Source organism: Aythya fuligula, chromosome 1 (assembly GCF_009819795.1).
Source record: "Aythya fuligula isolate bAytFul2 chromosome 1, bAytFul2.pri, whole genome shotgun sequence".
Taxonomy (NCBI): domain Eukaryota; kingdom Metazoa; phylum Chordata; class Aves; order Anseriformes; family Anatidae; genus Aythya; species Aythya fuligula.
In genome coordinates this window covers 68,324,568-68,349,525 of record NC_045559.1, presented here as the reverse complement: position 1 = coordinate 68,349,525, position 24,958 = coordinate 68,324,568, and the positions used below count along the sequence as shown (strand labels likewise).

Here is a 24,958-nt window from a genome sequence, read left to right as displayed (position 1 = left end):
TTGGTTAAACTCGTGAGTAAATCAACTTTCATTTACTACTACAACATGAAAACATACAGCAATCATTCCTTACACAACACAATCAAACATCAAAGCATTTAAATCATTTTACACACAAAACCATTCCAATGGACAGTCCACCTCATTTGGACAATGAGATGGACTGAAAACTGGCTGAAATGCCAGGCCCAGATGGTGGTGATCAGTGGCACAAAGGTTGTGGTAAGTCTCCATCTGTGGGAATATTCAAAACCAGACTGGACACAGCCTGGGGCAACTGGCTCTAACTGACCCTGGTTAAGCAGGGGAGGTTACACTAGATGATCATGAGTTCCCTTCCAACCTTAACAAATTTGCAATCTTAAAATATAGTTACTGTTTCTTCATGAATTAAAGAACTGTACATTATAATGGACTTAGTTTTTGGGAAAGCAATATCTTTACACTACTTTGTATATTGAATATCCATTCTGAATATTTCACTATTGGATTGAAACAAAGAGGTAAGAATCTTTAGAGCATTCCACTAAGTTGATTTAGGTGCTTAACTTCACTTTCCATACATGTAAAACTCAATGCAAAGGACCTCAAAATGAAAAGCCAAACTATCAAAATGAGGAATTCAAAGGGCTCTAACTTATTCAGAAGTATGAAGCAAAGTATCAGCAAACTTCTGTTTCTACTGCAGGGGGAGATTTTTATACTTGCATATATACCAGAAAGACAGATTGTGTAACACTGATACTCATCCACACAAGTACCTGTGCTGTAATTTAGACTTTGTATTTCAGTCAACTTAGTTGATCGTCTCAGGATTAAAGTTGCTTTTTCTATGCCAAGAAGTGTAATATAAATAGCCCCATAAAGCAAAAAAAAAAAAAACAACAAAAACAAACCAACAACCTGTTACCCTCATGAATTTTCTCTCTCAACACTAAATGAGAATAGAGGCCACAAGAGTATCTAAACATGGACAAATCTACAAATCTACTACTAAACAGATACTTACTACTGAAAGAATTGCTAAAAAAATCTGTTTAGTAGTGAATTTTCAAAACTGACTCAACAGAACCCAGAAAGCTACTTTATCAGAGTAAGGAGAATAAATGACAGTGGATATTAAAAATTATATACAGGCATTCACAGCTTGATAGAGTTTACATGACGAGTTCTTAGAGGGTTCTTGATGGACTTAAGAAGACATACTCCTAACATGACAATCAGTTTTGTTGTTTCTTGCAGAGTAAGAAAGTGCAAGTGGCCTGGTACTGCAGACTAGCAAATCTGCAGGTATACTGTCACTAAACAATAAAGATCAAATGCTTCAGATTAGTTTACATTCAATAAGAAAACTAAACTGCCTTCTATGATCATCAAGATGATCATCTTTGATTTAAGAAAACTATAATGTATATTGTCATTCCCCCATCTTTTCATACGTGAGAAATTTGCTTGATTGACAGTTTGCATTGAAAATATTTACTTAATTAAAAAAAAAAGTTAACAGATACATCCTAAAACAAGAAATTTCAGAATTTCAAAAACAATATAATTGATCATATACCCTTGTCCCATTATGTAAGTATGCCTCAAATTCATTTGTCTATTTACCACCAGCATCGGCCTAGACTTTTCAAGCCCATAAAGGCCTGGAAAAAAAAATGCATATTTCTCATTTATATCACAATGTTGCCTAATAGGTAGATACTTAATTGAAATATTACATCAGTTTCTCCTACTTTATACTTTCACTCTGGCGTCACAATTACATTTTCTACAAACATTTGTCTTCTGTATATTATACACCTTACCAAAAAGAAACCAACACCAAACAACCAAAAAAGCCAATAACCACAAAAAAGCAACCCAAGATTAAAGGGGAAAACATACCTGTTTGTAGAGCCATCCACGTCTGACAACTGGTGCATTAGGGTTCCTCTTTATTGAGTTTGATCTCTTTCCAAAATTATGAACCTTCTTTGAAGATCGTGATGTCTAAATTAAAATGAAAAGGTTGAAGAAAATGTGGTATCAATATCTGTCAAAAAATTATAATGAATTTTCTTTGAGATCTTTTTCTTATACACATCTATCAGGGGGATTACAGAATGCAAACTGTATTCCTTTTTAGGCAAAGAATCATGATAGTTATAATGGCTTCAAAATTTCTTCCTTATTTCTTTGCAAAAAATGTAGAGACAAATCCCAAAACAAAGATTTTTGTTGTTGTTGTTTAAATGATAAAGAACAAATACATATCTGACCTTCTTATCAGTCAGATAGAAAATCTACCAAGCTGTAGGTCTAGTTCCATCCAACAGAACTGTTGTTAATTATGAAAAATTACATCACCTGGGTAAGAAAATTCTACTCTTTCCTGCTTTAAACATAGGCCTAATAAATGAAAACATGCTCAGATTTCAACAAGATATAATTCACAGAGTTCTTGATGAGTCTTCCACTTTCCTAACACATAGGGTAACTTTCTAAAATTCTTTCTTCCCCCTCAAAAACCTCCACACCATAAATCCCTTGGCTAGTTTGAATATTCAATATTTTACCTACTTGCACTAAGGCCTATTTTGAGTCTTTAGTCCTTAAACTCCAGAATTTACTTCTGCTGTCACTTATATCTTTTACATCCTTACAGCTATGCAACAATCACAGATGATTAAGAAAAGCAGGAAATATAAACCATTTCAGATTTCATTCTTCTTGTACTTGAGAAACACAAAGAAAGTGGAAAAGGCATAAAGAAATGCGCAGTGCTTTTCCAATTCACACTTCATTCTTTTCAGTCTACATTTAGAAAGTTTGTTGTGCAACTAAATCTGCTAAGTGTGTGTGTTTTAAATTCTGTAAGATTGGTGCCTCAGAAACCATGCAATGCAATACAGGAAAGCATCCCATTCTGCAGAAAAAGGAAAATAAGTTTTCTAAGCTGTGTTCTTGGCTCTGCTCCAAATCTACTATTTGAGTTTAGACAATATAATCTTGTGCTTCAGCTTTCCCATCTCTACTACTGAGAATAACTGAAAAGTTATGCAAAGTTTCTAAATAAGATGCTCAAATTGGAAGGCTAAACACACACTCAATTTTTGTTGCAAATTAGGGTATGGGTTTCTCTAGGAAAACTCAACATACCTCACAGAATTGCATTATGATTTATACATGCTTTAGAGAGAATTCCACAGTAGGTTTAAAATCAAACTGAAAGCTGCAATTTAAAATGATGTGCAGCTTTTGTCAACAATGCCATTTACTGAGGAGTACAATATAGCTTACTCTAAAAAGAACAACATTACAAAAACTGCATGTTTGTCTGAAGTCTACAACACAATGAAACAAGGACTTTTTCTTTTTTTAAGAATCGGAAGGGAATATAAAAACCATTTGAGTGCTTTTATTTCCCTTGGAGATACAGAAATTTAACTCAGATCTGTTTGGAAAGTAAGACAGATCAAGTGATTGAAGACCTAATTCAAACTGTAAATCAAAATCTTTCAGATCTTCATCTGGAAAATTCTACCAGTGTAAAATGGACATTTTTAAAGAAGCTAATAGAACTATGACATCTAGATGTAAAAAAGGAAAATACAAAGCACCTCTAACAATTCAAAGCACATTATAAAATTAATTCTACATCTATTCAATTAAACCAGTAAGGCTACTACATTGGCATGTTACACAAGAGCTGTGCCAAGATTTGGATCAGAAATAATTTATAACACTCATCCCTTCCCTAGCATTACATATTAAAGGGTCAAAAACTCATAAGATTTCTCCAGATGTCCATTACTTGTAACAGGGTTAACACATGACTTCTGAAAACACAACCAACCACAAGTATTGTCACATCTACTAAGAGATTCAGGTAATTTAAATAGATTTCTCTTAGATAGGTCTGACTATAAACCATATTGACTCCAATTTCACTGAACTCTGAGCAAAGACTTAATGCATTAATTACACGTATTTGCAACTGTAAATACAAACATACATCAACTAAACAACATGAAGTGATTTCTAATTTTAGCTAATACAGAGAATGACTTAGATGACTTCAGATTATTTTACCACAAGAGAGTATTTGTTCACAATGATTTCTCAGCCTCCTTTGAGCCTCCCACGTACTGTGGGATTTAAATATTGTAGGTGTATATATATAATAATTATTATCCGGTCTCAAACTTTTTAGACCATCTCCTCCTCTTTTTATGTCTGTCATCCCAGACCATTCCACCACACATCTAATATATCTCATACTGGGGAAACAGTATGAAAGGAAATAATTAAAAATGGAAAGGTTTGAATACTTCTCACTCCACAGCACTGTAAGTACTATTTTATGCATTCTGAGGAATGGTCCCAACAACTGTGATGCTTCTGAAAACAGAAGCTACAGGACCGTGCACATGCCCAGTACTGAGAAAGACGCCAGGAAATTCAGCCAGTGATAGTCACTCTTTCCTCAGCCTGAAGAAAAACACGAGCAAGGTTTTTGAACTCTGGACAAAACCAGAATAGCTGGAGCTGCACATTTAATCACTATATTAGCTGCTCTTCTCTCTATTCAGCTGCTAGGGGACACAGAATTTACGTAAAGCTTCTTTCCCATTTTCAGAACTGCTAAGTATACTTAAAAATGCTCTTCAACTACCAGAAAAGTGATCACTAAACTTACTGCTTCAGTATTTGAAAAATACAGGGCTCAAGAATCTTCTGCATGTAAAATCAAAACAGCAGGAATCTAAATTTTTGGAACTTTCAACTTCTGTTCAAAAACATGTTTCTAGTCTTTAAGGCTCAAATTTTTTTCCAAACCACAAACCAAGATGATACTGCCTTCTAGATTTTGTAGGCAATTTAGGTGCCTTCCAATATTGCAGTTTTCCATGAACTGAGTGGGTTTCTGCCTCAGCATTTTATTTTGGATTAGGAGGTTGCTTTTGAAAAAAAATCTCCCAATCATTCCCTCTAACTGTGCTTTGGTATGCATAGTAGAGAAAACTGGATTTATTTTAGGTAAGACTAAAACGTAAAATGCACAAGGAACACTATTGGATTAACTTGAAGATACAACGTGAAAATATCGTACAGGTGTTTGGTCCTGAGCACTAATAGTACCCTGCACATATAGCTCCTGTTTACTGTGCAATTTGCTAATGTAGATGTATCTCATGATTATTACTCTGAAATTTCTGGTTAACCTGAACCCCGATAAGATGTGCACGGCTATGCCTAAACTAGCCATTTAAGGCTGGACTGGCTTGAGTACTCTGTGAAATATCTATTGACAAACTGATGCACATTATTTGTAAATAATTTGACATATCTCCTGTAATGTAGACTCCATTCCACTTACTGTGAGAAAACTGTTAGCACTGTTTTGTTGATTATCAGGGCTGCGATGAAAGAGCAGGGGATGAACTGTGAAGGGGAACTGGCGACATGCCTCACTTTATCTACATATCAAAAAAAATGATCTCCCAAATTCATTTCAGGATATGTAATCATATCGGTCTAGGTAGCACTTAAAAAAGAGGAAAAGAGCACAATAAAAATGAGGAAGACTTCTTCATTTTAAAAAGAAAGGTAGAAATGTATGTATCTGTAGCCATAAGCCTACGGAGATCTTCCTCAGAGGTCTATGCTAGTGGTTTTAAATCTAGAAATATACTCCAAGCCAATACAGGAGAAACAATACTTTATTTTAAAAAAAAGTACTCTGCCCAGGACTATGGTGTATTAATTGGTCACCATGCTTTATACAGTGAGGAAGAAGGAGTAGCAGTAAGACTTCTGTCTGGGAGAGAGTGATTTTTGTCTCACCTCATACGAACTTCTGAACAACAGTATCAGACCAATGAGTCTTTCTGCCACAAAACAAAAAATTCTTCAAGTGCCATGTCTATTCTGAATCAGATAACATTCATGAAAGGGAGAGTTTATTTCTACACCCCTCAACTGTCTTCAACTTAAGTTCTACCATAAACTTTACCTCCATTCCTCATTATCTTCCAACATTAAGCACATTCATTAGCTCTCTCTGCAAATAGGAATAAAAAAATAGGTGTTGTCATTTTGCTACTCTATAACCTACTTTCCTCACCAATATTTTATCCCTCCTATTGCACTGTACTACACAGAGCCTCTACATACTATATTCAAATGTTGTTAAGACAGCTAAGAATATCCCAGCTGGGAGACAAACAATGAAAACGTAGATAAAAATTAGTTGTTGCATCCAAGTTCAACCAGTGGGCAACTTCTATATAGTTGTCTTTAAAAGCAATTTAAACCTTTAGCCTTGAACAGCCACCTAATAAGAGTCACCTAAGGCTGACTAATATTAGTTGTGGTTCTACTTAGCAATTACTCTCCTCCTAAAAACAAAACATTAAAAACAGGGCTGTAGAAATTCAGACAAGTTTACCTTTGAAAACTGATGTACAGTAATTGCATATACTGTCCAATGCAATTACAACATTAATGATTAATGTAAAAACTAGAATAAATAGACAAGAGGAACGAAGAGTAGCGCAAGAAGTCCTTCAAAAGACAGAAGTATGCACAAGAAGCTGAAGTGTCGCTAATCAAAGACTGTAAAGAAATTAAAATTGGCCTGTAGCAATCTCAACTTCCTTCTTGAACACTGTGAAACAGACAGACTACTCTGAACTACTCTTTCGAAGGGAGAGTATGAAAATGTTTGTAGAATGTGTGCTCCCTAGATTGGAATTAATTTCCTACATTTAATCTGAAAGCTCTTCCTAGACAGCACCATTGTAACTAATTTTCTGTGTAACTATTACTACAATCTAAACCACTATTACAGCTCTTACTCCTTCATAAGCTGTCTGTCCTGCACAAATAGAAACATATAAAAATTGAGATTATGGATTTTATTACTGTTTATAATTAATTTGTGACTCCTTTTTTTCCCCCCAGCAACACTGATAGATGAAGACACTGTTTGAAAGCTAGACATCTTTTCTTATTAAATAACATTTTTCTTATGTCTCGTTAGACAGGCAGAATCCTTAATTTATATTTAAAACAACAAAAAAGGTGTTTCAAAAAAGCGCTTTAAGAAATCTTAGGACGTTTCTTTTCTACTACATGGAAAACAAATTATATCAGTTCTTTGAAATTAAGGAATCTGCTCAATTGAAAGACATTCCAAAATTTATTTTCTGTTGCAGGCTGGATTAATCTGCCAAAAAACACTTCTCGGGGCTAAGGTTTTCAATGGGTAGTAAAAATGTGTTTGTTTGTTTGTTTGTTTGTTTTCCCCACTTGTTTAAATGATAACTGCTTGGTAGAAGATAGAGGGCTTGCATCTGTCAGCACCAATCACAGCGTTCATCTTGGTATTCTAACAAATTTAATGAAGGAAATTAATTTTGTTTCAGCTGCACTTTCTTTTTATGAACGGTCTCTGAAATGGAAAAAATGCAAACAATAGCTTTGCCAACTTTATTCAAAAAACTTAAAGTAGATATAATTGAATCCATCACCTGGATAAACATCTGGGCATTCATCTTAGCTTTCTAAGAAGCTGGGTCAATGAAGGAAGAGGGATACAACGTAAGATAGTCTTGGAATCTCCACGATTTTCCCTAGGAATTTTCTTAGGAAACCAGTATTTCTGGTTCAATGTCAGCAAATCATAATATCAGCCCTTTTGGTTTACCACAGGGTCACCTTACATCTCTCTCTCTTGTAACCACTTCTTATAGATAGTTACCTTACCAAAAGAAATTAGCCAATTGTGTATCCCTAACAATGCTTACACCCGCATGTCTGAGCAGTGACTCAAGATTTTGCTCATTTACACTTAAGTAATTATAAAGGTTATATTCTGTCAACAATTTAAGTACGTGCAAGTCATAAGATCTGAGATATCTGATAAAAATTACAGCTTCAGTGATAATTTCAAACACCTCAGTTCCCAAGTAAAACATGTAAAGAACTGAATGTCCTGAAAAGGTAACAAATACACTTTGTTTCGCTTTTAAAATGGAATACTAATAAAGTACTGTCTAGTACCTGGTGAAATAACTAAATAATTTTAACTTAATTTGGGCATACTTACTCTGCCCACAGGGCTCATTGGATGAGCAGCATAATCTGATGTCAGATTATAGTTAGTTGCTTCACATAACATGCTTACTGGCCGCTCCTTCTTTTCTTCAGACGTCATCGCTGCAGCAGTCCTGAAAATAGAGTATGTAATAGCACTAGAACATGCTGTGTATGCAGACTGCTATTAAAAAGCACCCCTAGATGTAGCCTAATACAGGCTGTGTCCTACTTTTTCAATTTGAAAGCAGTTCATACTTCACTGTAAAGTTACCTGCACTGTGTTTTCAACTTAAATGTCATAGATTAATTTCAAGATTTTGTTTTAAAGTAGGATTTCTGTATTAGTTTATGGTGTTGGTGGGAGGGAAAAACATGAGACAAACAGGAAGAAATACTCTCCAAAGGCTCCACATGGCTTTACCCTACTTCCGTGAGAATACGCACATTTGTGCAATTTCACATACTGCAGTTCTGGCAGTTTCCATTCTAGCTACGATACAAGAGGTGTCACAGCAATGATGATGAATTGGACACCCAATATCCAGACACATATAGTATCTTGAAGTCAGGTCTTATATTCTCACTTTTACATTTCATTGTGTATGCTACAAAATTAATGTGAAGATAGCAAAGCCAAGTTATTACTCAATGGTTCAGAAACTGTCTCAGCTGGTCAAGAAAATAACCAATAAAGGAAAAACCATCAGATAAAACAAGGTAAATTACACTTGATTGTTGCTATAAGATTAAAAATGAATTGTTGGACGTTTGTTGGATTATTACATAGTATATGCATTGTTTGTTAACACTGTAGAATAACTGAATTGAAAAATAGAAATCTACTCAGTTAAACAGAGTGCATTTCTACCATATATAACCAATTTGGGTTATGGCTTTTGTCTTTTTAGATAAAATAATATTAAGCATTTAATATTGCTTTCAAACAATTTAAATAAATAAAACTTTATACATGCTAATCTGACATGGAAAAAATAAATTAAATATCACAATTAGCAATCACTGAAGCTTAGCTCAATACTATAAAATATACAGATTAAAATTTGATAGCTACTTACTGTTCATTCACAACGAAAATACAGTTGTCCTGTGAAGGCTGTCCTGTTACCGGATGCTTACAAGTTACTTTTCGTTCATTATGACTGTGGAGGAGAGATAAGAAACAAGTTGTAGGCAATTCATAGGCAAAATTATTTTTCAAATTTCCAGCTCAAGTATGTAAACCTAACACATTAAGTATATCAAACCAGTGAAAATCATTACCAATGTTTTGTTAAGACATAGCACACACATATAAACAAAAAAGGATGATAAAAAGATGATAGAATGACTCAAAAAATCTTCATGAATATTCTGAAAATAGAAGATATTTGTGTTAGGTTGGTATTGTTTTTGAATTTAAAAAATAGTATCATAAGAGTATGACTAATTTATACATGATCACTAATAATTTACTTCAGTGAAATCTGTATATACTTTTAAATAAGACTTCAGCTATGCAAGGAGTAGGCAAACTTAAGGCATAACTGCTCTGTAAGGATAAAACAACAATACACTGAAGGCAATTGTCTTCTAGCCTAAAACACAAAATCACTCAGTTAAAATCTTCAGATAAAGCAGATAACTATCCCGTGACTGGAACAGAGCAGGGTGCCACAGGCGCAGGTCTGTTTTGGCCGATGACAAGCTCATGTGCTGCTCCCCTGCGCCTCCCCTGGGAGTACTGTCAGGTGCCAGGCAGCCTGTCAGCCTATGGCTTCACTCTCAGCAACATGCACCACTCATTTCACGCGACCTTGTTCCTGAACCACAGCTGTTGCTGTATCACAGCAGCTCCCAGAACTTAAAAGAAATTGCCAAACTTCAACAACTACCAGTTACCGCCACTCAAGAAGGAAATATTTCGACTAGCGCAATCCAGTCCAAGAGGGGATTGGAGGGATGGGGTCAAGATGAGTTGCATTTACTGCCCCCAGGATGTGCCAACCAGCTCATTCCTGCCGCAGACCAGGGCCTCTGTACCTGTGGTGTCCCTCCATGCTGCAGGGTCTCACAGCCCCAGTCATGCCACGTGCGAGCACGCCTGCAAGCGCGGAGCTGCCAACTGGCAGAGCAGCAAGCCTGTGACACAGTGAGGAGCAAGGAGGATGGACTGCAACACTCTCCCTGGAAACTCTCCCCTATGTCATGTAGGAAGAGAGCTGGAAAGGGGCACGGATGAAATTTAAACTGGGTTCGGTGATTTAAAAGCACACAGGCTGTATTCAGACTAAGGCTGGGCAATGAGCACAGACTGCAGGTGGATATATCACAGGTGTTTCACAATGAACTCACCTCATATTATTTAAAGTGTTAAACGCATAAATGTCATCCAAATTACATAATGCAGAAAGCAAAACAACAGTAACTGAAAACAGCACTTTAAATGATGAAGAAACAATAATTCCATTTAAAATATTTACTTCTGCAAAGAATACTTTTTTAAAAGTTATTATTCATTGTAAGATTTTATATAACACTATGCCTTCTTTTATCACAAGTTCAGCACTAAAAATACTCCTGGGCAGAGAACCTGGAGGAAAAAAATGTGCTTCAGCTGTAAGGTGGCAGAAGAGGTGCAAAACACCAGGAGTCCTGAATGCCACGTTGTCCTTAGCAGATACTTCTTTTATTGCCTGTTTGCCTAACCTTTTCAGCTTTCAAAACTAAGAAGCACAACTCATCTTGAAAATGTTCTGCTCTCTACCGTTCTCACTTTATCAAACAACCTAGACTTTACAAGACTATCTTAACATTCCCCAGGTTCTTGAAAATCCCTTTGAATCATAATCACTTTGCAATTTTTGAGCATAACTTAATTACAAGTTACCTCCATATAAGAGCCTAATAAAATATTCACCCTACTTTCACGAACAATGGCTAGTTGGACGAATCTGCATAAACCTGAAGTCCAAGATTAGAATTCTAAACCAGCTCATTGCACACTCTGCCTCCCCTTGCTGCAGTTTACAGACACCTAAATGGATAGACATGTTATGGAGCTTAGCTAATGAGATGAACTCCAGTAATTAATCTTTATCTTCTCACTAAATTCAGCAGAATCCTAAGGTCAGCTTCTAAAGAAGCTTCTGTTGGAGCAGCTCATCCATCCCAATGAGAGGACTGGAGACAGACCACTGCGAGAATGTTTGTACCATTCCAAACAGCCATGATCCCACAAACACCTTTCAAGTGAAAATGGTCCAGAAGTAAACTGAAATTAAATATTCCTGAAGAAGCATCCTGTGTTTGCTTTATTTATTTAATTATCCCTCTTCTTCACTTCCAAAACAACTTTTTTTATTCACTCAAACATTTCAGAAACTCTCCTACCAAACAGAAAATAAAATGGAGATGAGCTAGCACTTCATAGGTTTTGACAAAATGATACTGTTCACGTTAAACCTTGACAGCTGGCTATCAGCTGATGTCCAGAAATGTTCAAAAAATGGACCAGGACTTCTGGTCAAGGAGCAGCAATAATCAGACTGCTACAGTGGTAGCGCATCTCAGGAACTGTGTGAGTGCACCTGGCCCACACTGACAAAGGAACAGGCAACACTCAAAGATCCTAGAGGGACAGTCATACAAAACCAGAAGGGAAAATGGAAATGGGGAGGAAAAGAGTAGAGAGAAGAGTGGGTGCAAGGACAGATCTGTTTAAGAATATTTTGTTTCAGTCTCAAATCATATAGTGAATCAGTACTCTGAAAGTATCAAAATGGTTTTGGACAAAATACATTTTTTTTTCCTTACTACTCTATTTGGCATTGAGATGTATCAAAGTGTAGCTGACATTATATACAAAAGGCAAGAAAAATCGTAGACATGAAGTGCTCTCCTGTGGGATATGAAATTCTTTCTAGCATTTTAGAAATCTTCCCAGTCACTTCTCTCTAAACAGGAGAGAAAATGGAAGAACAATCTTTTCTTTCTCTTCAGCTTAGGAGGAGATGAAATCTCATGAGTAAATGCTGGAAAATCAGCTTGTACAGAAGTGTGACTACTATAAATACTATAAAACTGGATGAATAGACTTCAAATAAATCAATTTGAAAACCTGTTCATTACTCATCTGAAATACTGCATTTTTGGCACTCACTTAGCTGGTATTTTGACAAGACTCCTCAAAATACTTGTGTAAAATGTAGAGTATCTTGGTAATTATTGTCATAACTCTCCTACGTAACAGTAGGTAAAGGCATTTGTTTTAAACCAAATCTTACAGAAAGTTTCATTAAAAGCTACCACTCAACAGTCACAATCTTTTCCACATCCAACTTAGACAGTTGTTCAGTTATCTAAGAAACGTCACTTTGGGTCTACACACAAGCTTTATATCTCATCAATAAATCTTAGGGGAAATAAAGCAAAAATATGTTCTTTTACTGAAAACATAATTTTCAATTTTATACAAACTCCAGTCTGCAATTCAGAGTTTCAGCTCTGCATATTTTTGTGTCTGTACTTTTATTACATGGTAAAGACTGATTTACTTTGACAAAGGCAGCAAGAAGCCAGCATGCTAACTTTCCGGTTGTGCAGAGATAAAGCCTCCAAGACATATGGAAATAACACACTTATGGTTGAGGTTAGAAGGGGCCTCTGGAGGCCATCTGCTCAAGCAGGAACACCAAAAGCACGTTGCCCAGGACCACATCGAGGCAGCTTTTGAAGATCTCCAAGGAAAAAAATTCCACAGAAGTCTCTGATCAATTTTTGGTAACAATACTTTGATAGCACAGGGTAACTATACACATACACTGCTGTGTGTATACTAAAGGATGTAAACTGGCCTTTGGTATTTTAGCATCCATAGTGAGTTTGTATTAATGGCTTGCTACACACTAGAGCAAAGGTAGAAAAAAATTCCCCGTATATATCATCAGTATTCGTGAGGATACTTTCAAGACTGAGTATGTGGCACAAACTATTAATGTTTTCCACTGGGATGTGTTGGACTCCAGAAATGGACACAGCTGACTGAAATGACACGAGAGAGCAGCAGGATAAGTCATAGTTCTTGCATGTATTAAGTTAATTCTTGGTTCTTGATTCCCATAGTGGGCCTGGAAAGTCACCTGCTGTAAAAGGATTTAAACCAAATCAAACAACAGAAGAAAAAAAGCCACACTAAAATAGCTTGCTCAGGGATAAGTTCCATTTTTAGCTATCTCAGAGTAAGACAACTGAACAGGACAATTTGACCTATTTTCTCTGAATTTCTAAACTTCTTCCTGATCCATTCCTCTGAACACTGCAGGCTTTGGCATCATTTAGCAGGTAGCTCAGCTTTGGCACACGGACAAGCCCTCAGAGAAAAAGAATTTATCTTGTTCAAGTTAGAAGTTGACTACAACCTTGAATTTGACTCACATTATTTGCCTTCTTATCCACTCTTTCTCCTTTCCATTCCTTGAGAGTCTTTGTCTCTTTAAAAGGCAGTATCATTTTTCTTTTCATCAATGCTAGACATGTTTAAAAAATCTCGGTTTAATCTACTCCATAAAAGTATAGTAAACAGCAATCTTTTTGATAGCCAAATGTGATGCAAGGACTACTAAAAAAAAAAACTCAAATACATTATTCAGATATATTATTCTATTTGTGAGTAACAACATAATGCACAACTCCAAGAGTGGCACTTGCTGTTTTAGTTTTACCTTGTGTTTTACAGGATTGCTGACCCCAAAATCCGGTGTATTCCCATGTTTTCTTCTAACCAGCAGCACTGTGAAATCATCAAATTGAAAATTCTGTCCAGTTTTGTCATTTTGAAATTGCTATGATCTTTATTAGTACCAGGATTTTTTGGATAGGAAATCATTTCAGATTATAGCACTAGAAATGGGAGAAAAAAAAAAAAAAGAAAGATGTCTTATCCAGTTGGTAGAGGAGGATGCACACAAAATTGAAGGGTCACACTATATTTCTCTGGAACAGGGCAGTTCACTCCAAAGTGAAAGTGGTGAGAAAGATCTGAGTACAAGGGTGGGGATATCTAGTTTGGGGTCTCTCCATTGTATGATTTGCTTGAGTTTCCTGTACTCTCAAAAAAAAACAAAAAAAAAACAGAGCTGAACCAGAACTCCCAGAGACGCATCTGGTTTTCTCCCACTGAAATTAAAGCTAGATGCCACTTCAAAGCTTCTCTCATGCCCTTTCTTTATATACTTTATTTATACGGCCGTAGATGCTAAGACCTTCTCATTTGCTCATTCTCATTGTGACCATCAAAGCAAAGGCTGAGTTCTACTTCACTGAAAGAATACAAACAAAATCATAAACCAAGACACAACTTTCAACAAAACTCTATCTGTAATTTAGAAAAACTGCTCCTTTTGGCAATGCTGAAGAATACATTTCAGAAGACTGGTATATCAGACATCTGCCTCCTAACGTTTATTCTAAGCCTTAGGTAAGACTTACAGTCTGACAATCGAGACTGTATTATGCAAGCATGCAAGCCTTTTATGTCACACAGTACACAGAGATACTTCAGATGAGAGGCAAATTTATACGTTTTTTATACATGCTTCATTACAAAATATTTTAAAATTACAGATAAGGCAAAAATTACATGACCAATGTAGTTCTCTTCTCCAGATTAATGCTTTTTTTTTTTTTTTTTTTTGCACTGACATTTGAAGGTAAGATTAAACTTGAAACACATATAAGGACAAGTCCAGTCCAGTTTCATTCAGCTTCTTTGAAGCATTTCATTCCTGAACTAGGGAAAAACAATAAAAAAATAATCACATCAGCAATTTTTTTACCGTTTATGCTTGCTTTCTAACATAAGAATGTCTCATTACTAGCTGAAATAAATGCAGTAACTTACAGTTATCTAATAAAAAGTTGTCTGAATTTGGAAAAAATTTAAGTAAATGCAGTCCCTACACAACTGTTAGAAAGGATGTGGTCTGTGGTTGTACAAAATCTTCTGCTTTACTAAATCTGTAATGCCACATTGTACAGTAAATAGCATATGCAAGCATTTTTTTTTTTGTCAGTATTGTCATACTCTACAATTATGAGTCTTTTTTCAATTAAAGTTTTTAAACAACAACTTTGGAAACCACATTGCTTGGCTTCACTCAAAGACATACGAGTACAGTAATTTAACATCAGGGAGTCTCTACAAAAGAAGGTATGAAGAGACAGTAAGTTTCAAAGCACACAAAATGCTGACAGACCTGTATAACATCACATACACTGCTATAAGCAAAGCATTTAGGATCCTTTGGGCGTGCACATACTTGGGAAGGTGCTCGCAAAACTCTAATTTTTCTTGGCAGACAATACAACAACTAATCTATAGGTGCTGCTGCCACCACTTTCTTCATCTGCTTTAAGGTTTTTCAGACAACAAGTCTGTTCTCCAGATTCTTTCAGTTCAAAGGGAGGCTGTTACAGTCATGGGAGTTTGGGTATCATTGCTGCTGCTGTAGTAAAACAGCACCTGGACATCTCTATACAGCTATATACATCTCTATACAACATTTCAATCATTATTGATATTTATTTCTCAAAATAAACATATATTCATAAGATATTAATATTTATTCCCCCCAAAAAACAAACAAACAACAACAACAAAAAAGAACAAAAAAGAACAACAAAAAAAAAAAAAAAAAAAAAAAAAAAAACAAAAACATAACACTATTGCCCTGAAAGCATAACCCTCTCCTACAGTGGGACCCTTCTAAAACCAGATTTATATTTTAATGAAAATAATTATATAAAAGCAAAGCCTTCTCATGATAGAATTAACATTGTTTTCCCAGAAGTTTAGGGGAATGTCTAATTCACTTTATAGATAACATTTGGGAAGTTGTAAGATACTAAGATTCAGTAAAGGCCACAAAAGTGTACCAATTTGTGAAATGTACTTGCTGTGTGTCACCAATGTACGTAAGATTTTGCTGTATACATGTTAAGCCCTGTGTACAGTGTATAACTTAGTTTGATAATAGCACTGCCGTTGAAGAGAATTGTCAGTTCTGTATTATTCTACAGTAAAAATGGCTACAACATTGTTTACTGCCTGAGATTGTTTGAGAAAATGGGAAGGTAGGTGTTTACAAGGTACAACTATCTGTAAATCTCAGATTAGATATTGGAAATCTTAGTGCTCCTTAATGGTTAACTACATAGAAAGCTTCCAGAAACTAGCGTAACATAACCCTTTTGTATTAAAAGACTACAATGTATTTTCTAAAGAAAAATAAGATTTGGAGTAATATGGTTCAGCAGGTGGCTTGTGGACCAGAAGTAACACTGGATGCTCCAATCCAGCTGCTACTGCCTCTCCCTGTTGAAGACTGACGGCAGATGTCCAAGCAGCTAATGCTGCCCAAATACCCACCTCTCCCATCCAGCAAAGCTGCAGCCTCTCCTAAAGAGGCAGTGAGGGCAGAAGAAATAAAAGATGAATATTGGAGGACAAGAACTGACAGACAACAGCTGTCCTGATAAAACAAGCTAGCACTCTTTGCTGCTACAGCTAGATTGGTCATAACAGCAGACTACACAAAGCCACTGAGTTAACTTAGTTAAGAAGAGTTAACTAGAAAATATTAATTGGTATTTACTTATATGTTAAAGGTTTTCAGAACCAGAAATAACCCCGACTTGAACTTACATGGTCTATGTGCATTTGTCTCTTTTAACTGCAAGATCACAACTGTACCTCAACCTGGAGCAATTCATCACACCAGATACTATAATTTGGAAATTAGACAGGAGCCAGGCTTTCTTAGCCACCCTCCACAAATTGAAGCATAACTTTCAGTAAAAGTTTTTTAGTGAACATTTAGCTATTTGATAGCTGTATAACAGCTTTAAATGTTTTTATCAAAGCTCACTAGATGGAGTATCATCTCTAACACATATTATTGAGCTTAGTTCTGCAAGCCTGGGCTTCGTGATTTATTAGCATTGGAAGCATAAGTGAAATGCAATATTGAGAAAATATTAGAGATGTACGAACTTAAAAATCAATATTGATTTATGCTTCCATTTTACTTCATTATAAATTCTAGGGCTATTTTGCAAGAGAAGCCTACTCTAATAGTTCCTTAAACTAATTTTACATGTTTTCCAATAATTATGCTTTGAAAAAAAATATAACAAGGAGAATGAACGCAAACAAATTAAGCTGCTTTATATACACGTGTACACACATACACACACACTAACATTGATATCTGGCCCATGCCAACAACAATCTTGTTATCAAAAGTATTTTCAACTGAGAATACTCTGCAAGCTCACATGGTTTCAAGAACTAAATGTCTCCAATTCATGACACTAGATAAGGTCAAAGCCGTGGTGCAGTGTTTTAATTTCCATTTAGCTTGAAGAGACCATCACTTCTCTTCACCTCTCAAGCACTGACAACCATGACTATCCTGTAATTCAGTCCAGACTCCTCCCCACTTGTGGTTCAAAAAGGAGCTCAATAGAGCTCAGAGACAGAAAAAAGATAAAGAAAACTCTTCTGTTTCACTGATAAATAGTTGTGGATGTAGTAACAACAGATCTAATAACAGAAACAGTAAATCCTACATATACTTTGAAGCTCTCTGGTATAGAACAAATATTCCAGGACAGCAAGTGACTTATTTTCACAAAATCTAGGTATTTAGTAAATTGCTGTAATCCTGCTCTATTATTTACAGTTCTCTGAACTAATGATATTCCCCCCCAACATACATTATGAATGAAATTTCTTTTCATACTAATTTCCACCATATTGCAGGGCTGTTTCCCTTAAGCACAGAGAAAAGAGCACACTATGAATTTTCAGTTTATGATCTGCTGCTTGATTGCTATTTTGCTATTTTCAACATTTAGCACATAAACCAGCCTTATCTCTCTCTCTCTCACTCCCCCCTTATTTTTTTTTTTATTAGAACACCACAAAAATTCTTAACTGTGCATGCATTTCCCTCCTCAACTTTCCACTCTTGTGCAAATATTCCATACTTTCACTGTCATGTCTTCTTCCCCTCCCTACTTACTACTCTTGAATAGAAACATATAGATTACTGAAATAACCACCCTTTCTCTTTAAACTCTAATTCTCTCAGAGCTCGTATTTCACCTTGTTTCCATTTCTGGTTACCTTATATTTCAGCTGTTCTTTATCTTCACTCAAGACTGCTCGATTGTTTGTTAGAAGACACAACTTGCTCAGTACTTTTTTTTTTAAGCTCGTATCATATAACTCCAAATCTTGTTTGTCTCAAACTTACAGCAATGACATCCTTTACAAAACACTTTTGAAGTATAATTGTAGCATTTACAGCACCACTCAATTGTCCCATTAAACTCTTGCTGTAGAACTACAAAGAAGCAAAGCTGCTTAATTTTATTGAGTTATAAATGCAATATATACATACATATATTTTTATTTCAGTAAATTAGTACCTCAAGATCAATGGCAGACTTTAAAGAGACTTGGTGAAATTGCACTGCCTTGCCTCACAAATCAAGCTAAGCACATCAGCAATCAGTTTGCTATGTGTTAACAGAAATAGTTAAACTCCTTATTTCTCTTGAGAGCTTTCTCCTTTGGACAAGTTTCTATGAATATCTTCCCCTTATCCCATCTGCTATTATTAATGATCTATTTATTTCAAATATTAGGTGAATCATGCTGTCAGTGAAGCAAATCCCATTTTTATTTTAGCCAACATTTTATGCAGGAGTGTAACAACATAACATTGTTTTCAGCTACATGACTTCCATAATTTCTTGACGATTTTTCCAATGCCTTAGAAGTGGGCATACTTCCACAACCACATCCATTTTTATTAAATATCAACACTTTTCTGTTAACTACCTAGTAAGTCTTAGAAGAAAGCCATGCTTACTGAAATCTTTTATCAGAATATATTAGGTCACAACTAGACATTTCCCCAGTCTACTGAGCAAGGAAAATGGCCTGGCAAGCTTCTGCAAAGTAGATGTATTATCATCTGGGAAGTGCTTAGAAATATTTAACAATCTGACAAAAGAAAGCAGCTGAAATGATGGCATATCTACTGATTTTAATCATGGCACCGTGTTCAGATACATCCTATATTTCAGGCTTTCACTCACAATAGATCCTATTTCTTATGAAGTAAAGGCAGACATTGAGAATTTATAAAAAATAATTATTGTAAAAGTAAACAGCCATCATTAACACTTTAATTACAGGTCTTCTTAAAACCATTGCAAGGATTTAATTGAATTATCTTGGTGGTCCATTGGTACAGCATATGCAAATATGTGCACCAGACCCCAGAGGATAAGTAATTAAAGCTTACAACGTGTGTGGGCCTGCATTCACCTCAGACAAGAGTACAAATCCTATTAAAAATATCCATTGCTTATGACGTAGAGTTCAGGTCCATAGACACACAGGGTATAAACCGTGGCAATGAACTGGAACGCTGAATGTGCTGGCTGTCATCCGCAAAGTCTGAGGGCACAGCTCAACCTCACACAACTTTAGTGTTGTCTTCACCATTAGGAGAACAGGAGCAAGATGTTTCAGGAGACTCCAAATGACAGGAATGTTAGCAACAAATAAGCAGTTTTACATTTGCTTGAAATCACAAGAAATTATTTTAGATATTCTCTGCACACACACGCACACCTCAAAAGACTACATTGTCTTCTTGAAATGGTCACATGTAATGTTCATATGTTTGCCTGCTCATCTTTCAGATGAAAGATCTTAGAGGAGATGGAACGTACTTTAGTCTAGAGGTATGGACACCAATCAGGCTTGTGGGAAACCTTAATACAAATCAGAACTGCTCTGTCAAGAGTGGATCTAGCTGCTGAGAGGCCACATTTCCTCTCTTTTCTCTGGTCATCATTCCCTGCTATTCTTCATCTTACTGCCTTCAAGTATTTCTAAAAAAATAGGCTGGCCTCAACAGTTTAGCAAATACTACTTTCCAGAAAAAAAGTAGCATTATAATATTAAACACAGAAATACTGAAGGGTTCCTAAATATCACACTTCAGTGTGGCGTTAATTACTCTTACACATCAGTACAGCTCATTAGCAGGGACAGAATGCAAACCCAGATGGACCTACAGTCTGATCTACCGGGATAACACCTATGTTCCTACAGCAAGTTTAACTTTGATTATCAGAGTTAAGTGTCTTACTGCTGCCTTATGCCTAATTGCTGGTGTTTAGAATACTCATCGGCAATTAGCAAAAACAGCTCTTTATGGAGCTGGATCTTCCATGATATTTAATGATATTGGTCTGCAGCACCAATTCCTTTGCTTTGATGCACATCATCAAAAAGCAATGAAGTTCAGAGTTTTATCCAACAAAGAAAGGTCTGAGAAACATGGCCCAGAAACAGGCAGAGAAATTATGACTGGGAGCCGGAGATCAGCATCCTCCCACTGCTACCAGACACAAAATGGAAAATTGGAGAGCACACAGAGGCGATGGTCTAATGGAAACTGTGCAAAACTAGGTAGCAAGTGATTAGTTAGATTCACATCCAAAATGCAAAAGATCAAGTCTTCCTTCAAATCTAGTTTTGGTATGCTTTCTCTTGACCAGTTACCCTATGCATCAGCAAAAGTGTCAGGAGTCCCAGACACCTTCTGTTAATTCAGAACGCAAGCAGAAAAAGATTGTTATCAATATCAAATATCTTCCTACGACACTTAAAAACATCTAAAATCTTTTACATCTCTCACAAACCTTCCCTTAAAGAACTCAAAAATGCGAACTTTTAATTAAAAAAGAGTACTAAGAAAGAAAAAGGAATACTCCCATATATAGATTTTTCACATTATAATTAGTTATGATACAATGCAGTTACTTTAGAACTAGACTACTACAAATAGAGGGGGAGAGGGGGAGAAACAGAAGTCAACCTGAACACAAGATTGAGTACTGTTTTCCTTTCTGTGGTATTTTAGATGCTTTTACCCATCTTGGTGCTAAGTTTCTTATAAGGTAAGCCCATAATTTAGACAAATTTCTGAAGTAGCAACAATAATTTATGAAAACTTCAGCAGCACTTTTATTCATTTTTAGATAAGGAAATGGAATAGATGAAGGGAAACTATAAATATACATTCTTCTGTAGATGAAAACAATTCAGCTTTTTTTTTTAAAAAAGAAATAAATGAAACAAAAAATGTTCTGAGATGACTGAAAGGAAATGAACTATTTAAGTTATTTTCTTCTAGGAAATGTCTGCATTACACGAAAAAATTGATCTACTGCTTAGAATTACTCCTGTGTTTCAATGCATCTAGTCAGGTACTTTAAAAGCTCAACTGGCCAAAGCAAATACAAAAAAAAGAGGGTCTTTCAGGTAATAGGTTACATCATTATTCAATTTATCAGATAAAGTTTCAGTACTCCCTCTGATTAAGAGTTTGCACCCACCACTCAGTGCTTAAATGCAGACTATCAACCCGTTTGATGCCAGTTGGTCTTAAATAAACTATTAGCTCTAAAATTTTGGAAAATTACACTCAAAAGTGTAATTACTTAGAGTACAATTACTCCAAGTGTAATTACACTTTTGAGTGTAATTTTCCAAAATTTTAGAGCTAATAGTTTAAATAATAAAAAAAATTTCTTGTCTCTCTCCCCTTGTATTTTCACATCTTCGGTTTCAACAGTGACACAGATTGTTCTGCATTATCCATTTCCTTTATAAATGCAAAGGAATAACTCTAGCTTATTTACAAAATGAACCGTCAGCAGTTTTGATGGCTATGCAAAAAACATACGTGGCAAAAGAATATTACAATTCAGTGTCTTAATTTTACATCCAGAACTTCACAACTGTGTCCTTATGCCACAACACAACAAGTGAAATAACATTTAGTTTTAATTAATAACTACTACTGCCCTAGGAACACAAACTCTTCATAGAATGGCACTCTATGAAGTCTTTCTATTATAATTATAGGCCCACTACAGCAACAGAAAAAACTGTGGGACAAATATTTCCTTCTCAACAGACACAATGCCACTAATGACCTTGCCAGCACTTTTTTTTTTTTTTTTTTTTTATATATATATATATTAAGTTTCTACCACAGTGGGAGCTAGAAGCTGGAAGCTGTTTTCTTTCACAGATGGTTTCTTCAAGCTGTTGCGAGACTCCAAGCTTCTGGAATTGTGGCATGCCATTCAAAGTCCACACACAAGCCATCTTTGGCCAACTCTGGTAGGATGCTCTCCCACATACTGAGTAATAAAATGCTAAGCAGCATCAGTGATGACTTCTTGAGTCTTAAGCCCAAGAGCTAAAACTTTCTGACATGAAGTGCACACACACACCTGCGACAGACTACTGAAATGAATATAATACAAGGGCAGCTCTAACAATGAAGTATTTGATATTACATAAAAATACACCCCACGACTTTTAACTGGGATAGAAGCAGCACAAGCTATCAAGCTCAGCCTCAGGGCTACATTAACATAGGTACGTAGCTGTTCATTGGGAGTCTGTGTGCCTGGCCAACCTAAACAACCGAGAGCTGTCACCTGTGCAGACACGCTCTGTACAGGTCCATGTATTCCACTCAAAGACAGCTCTCAGGGCTATTCTCCACCGACTGCACTGAGAAAATGTCTGTTCCAAAATGACACTCCACCCTTTGCTCCTGTGGCAGCACCAGTGCTCACACAGTCACAGCGTGATCCAGCTCACACCACTGAAAATGAATCACTCACTGTTCACAGCACTAACCTTCCTGCAGCACCTGACATGGTGCAGTGAGGGAGATGGAAGTCTCCTTCTGACAACTGCTGATGATTGCATTGGCTCAGCTATATCCTCAGCATCAAGACAGCAAGAGTGATGTTTTTAATGTCAGAGTAGTTCATCTGTCCTGTTTTTAACAGTGTAACTACAACAATGGAAACCATTGTAGTGAAGCCCCTCCTTCCATGAATAAATACTTTACATGAAAAAGAAAAATCACTTTGTTCCAATGGTGAGCAAGATGTAAGGGAAAACGGGACACTTGGATAGCATAGGTCACACTCAACGTCAAAGTAATGTCAGTGGGATTTTTAAATGACAAAAGCCAGTACCACGCTCCATACTGGTGGGAACACCATCTTCTATTCATTTAAGAACTTATTTTACTTTTTTGTATGTTGAAGCTGGCTTTAGAATGGATTTTAAAGGACTAGTGTATCATATTCAAGAATATAAATTAACTGCGATTTACCATATGGAGTATTACTCATTTCTCCTTTTACCACTAGAAAACATGAACATAAGGAAGAGATTTGTGAGGCAGTGATTTTTCATGAGAAGCCCAGAAGTGAAAACTCCTTCCCTCAATTTTTTTCTTTCCAGATTACACAGACATTCTACCAGAAAAGCAGATTTTAGGCTACAGTTCAAGACTATAAAATATATAAGTATTTGTAAAGAATGATGTTTTTACAGTATCTCTCACCTTATAGAATGTTTCCAGAATCAGCGACCTTAGAGATATTACAGATCTATAACATAATTTATACTATGCAAAATTTTTTGCTGCATTTTTTTCCCAGATCTCCAGCTACTCTGTTTTACAGGTTACATGCCTTCTGACATAAAACTGTTTTGAAATGTTTTTCCTCCAGTATCGAAGTCCCAGCATTCTTCACTGGAATCTAGCCCCACTACTTGCTATGAAGTTTTTTGTTTTGTTTTGTTTTAAGGTATATTTATAGGCTGTGGGCTTAAAGTCACACAATACCATCACAAAAAGAAAAGGGTATTGTTCACTTGTTTGTTTTAAACTCATATTGCTCCTGTGTCCAACAAAGATTTGGGCACAGTGAATAACTGGTATTGCAGACCAGCTCTAACTCCTGTATGACTGCTCTCATCAACACAGCGATGAAATATCTAAAACAGGCTACTGCCTACAACTTTATGTACATTACTGTTACACCTTAACAGTGCACATCAAAATAAAAAGAATCTGAATGAAGACAGCCTTTGAGAATCCTTCTGTATCATGTTTAGAACTGGCCATTCAGTAAGCATCAGGAGATCACAAAATGACACCTACTTTAAAGACAGCAACTTCATAAGGTTGAGGTCTTCACTCAGACTTAACTACTATTTATGAGCATTACTAAGTCTCCTATCCTGTTTGAGTCTCATAAAGCAAGGGTCAGGAATTTTAACACTGAGGGGCATGGGAAGACAATTCACCAGCAATTTCTTATTTTGCATGAGAAATGGGCATAAGAGTACGTAAGTCCTGATGATGATGATGAAATGCCACTTGAATAACTCTTCCAACACTGGATGAATGTAGAGAGTTTGGCTGTACTACTGACTTTGGCTGGGAAGTTTCCAGAAGTGTGTTGACTGCTGGATATGATAACACTAAATTTGCTCATGTTCCCTAGCTACTCAGGGCAAGGAGTCTGGAAACACTGCCAAGCTAGCAAGAGTCAGCAAAAAGCTTGCTGTGGTCTCTGCTCTTCATATCCTTTCCCTCCTTGGTAGGCCCCTAGGGCTATGTGTGCCCTCCCCAAGCATTACCTGAATAGCCCTGGAAAGGAAATAAAGAGACTAAAGCCAGATTTATTTCTGTACTATGTACTGAAGTATATTTTCAATTTCACCCAAATTTTATCTTAATAGCATTGTATGTAAGAAGAAGTACTTTCATTTTTCTTCTTCAATGTTATTCAAATAAATAAATCTTGGTAGGCTCCAGGACTTCTAAAATATTAGTAACTCAAAAAAACAGAAAAAAATGAAATTGACAAGGAAGGAACTTTTGTCAGATCGCTCAACATG

General features: G+C 36.0%; 1 protein-coding gene across 11 annotated transcripts in view; it reads right to left on the bottom strand.

Annotated features, from left to right (window-relative positions):
* PLEKHA5 (pleckstrin homology domain containing A5) overlaps window positions 1-24,958 on the bottom strand; it is a 168,091-nt gene that overhangs the window by 59,465 nt on the left and 83,668 nt on the right. For all 11 annotated transcript variants that reach the window (XM_032186858.1, XM_032186792.1, XM_032186867.1 and 8 more), the window contains 3 exons: window positions 9,165-9,248; window positions 8,099-8,219; window positions 1,891-1,995 (listed from right to left, as the gene is read on the bottom strand). In XM_032186858.1, the coding sequence (XP_032042749.1) occupies window positions 1,891-1,995; window positions 8,099-8,206 (213 nt within the window). In that variant the 5' untranslated portion in view covers window positions 8,207-8,219; window positions 9,165-9,248. The remainder of the gene's footprint in view (window positions 1-1,890; window positions 1,996-8,098; window positions 8,220-9,164; window positions 9,249-24,958) is intronic.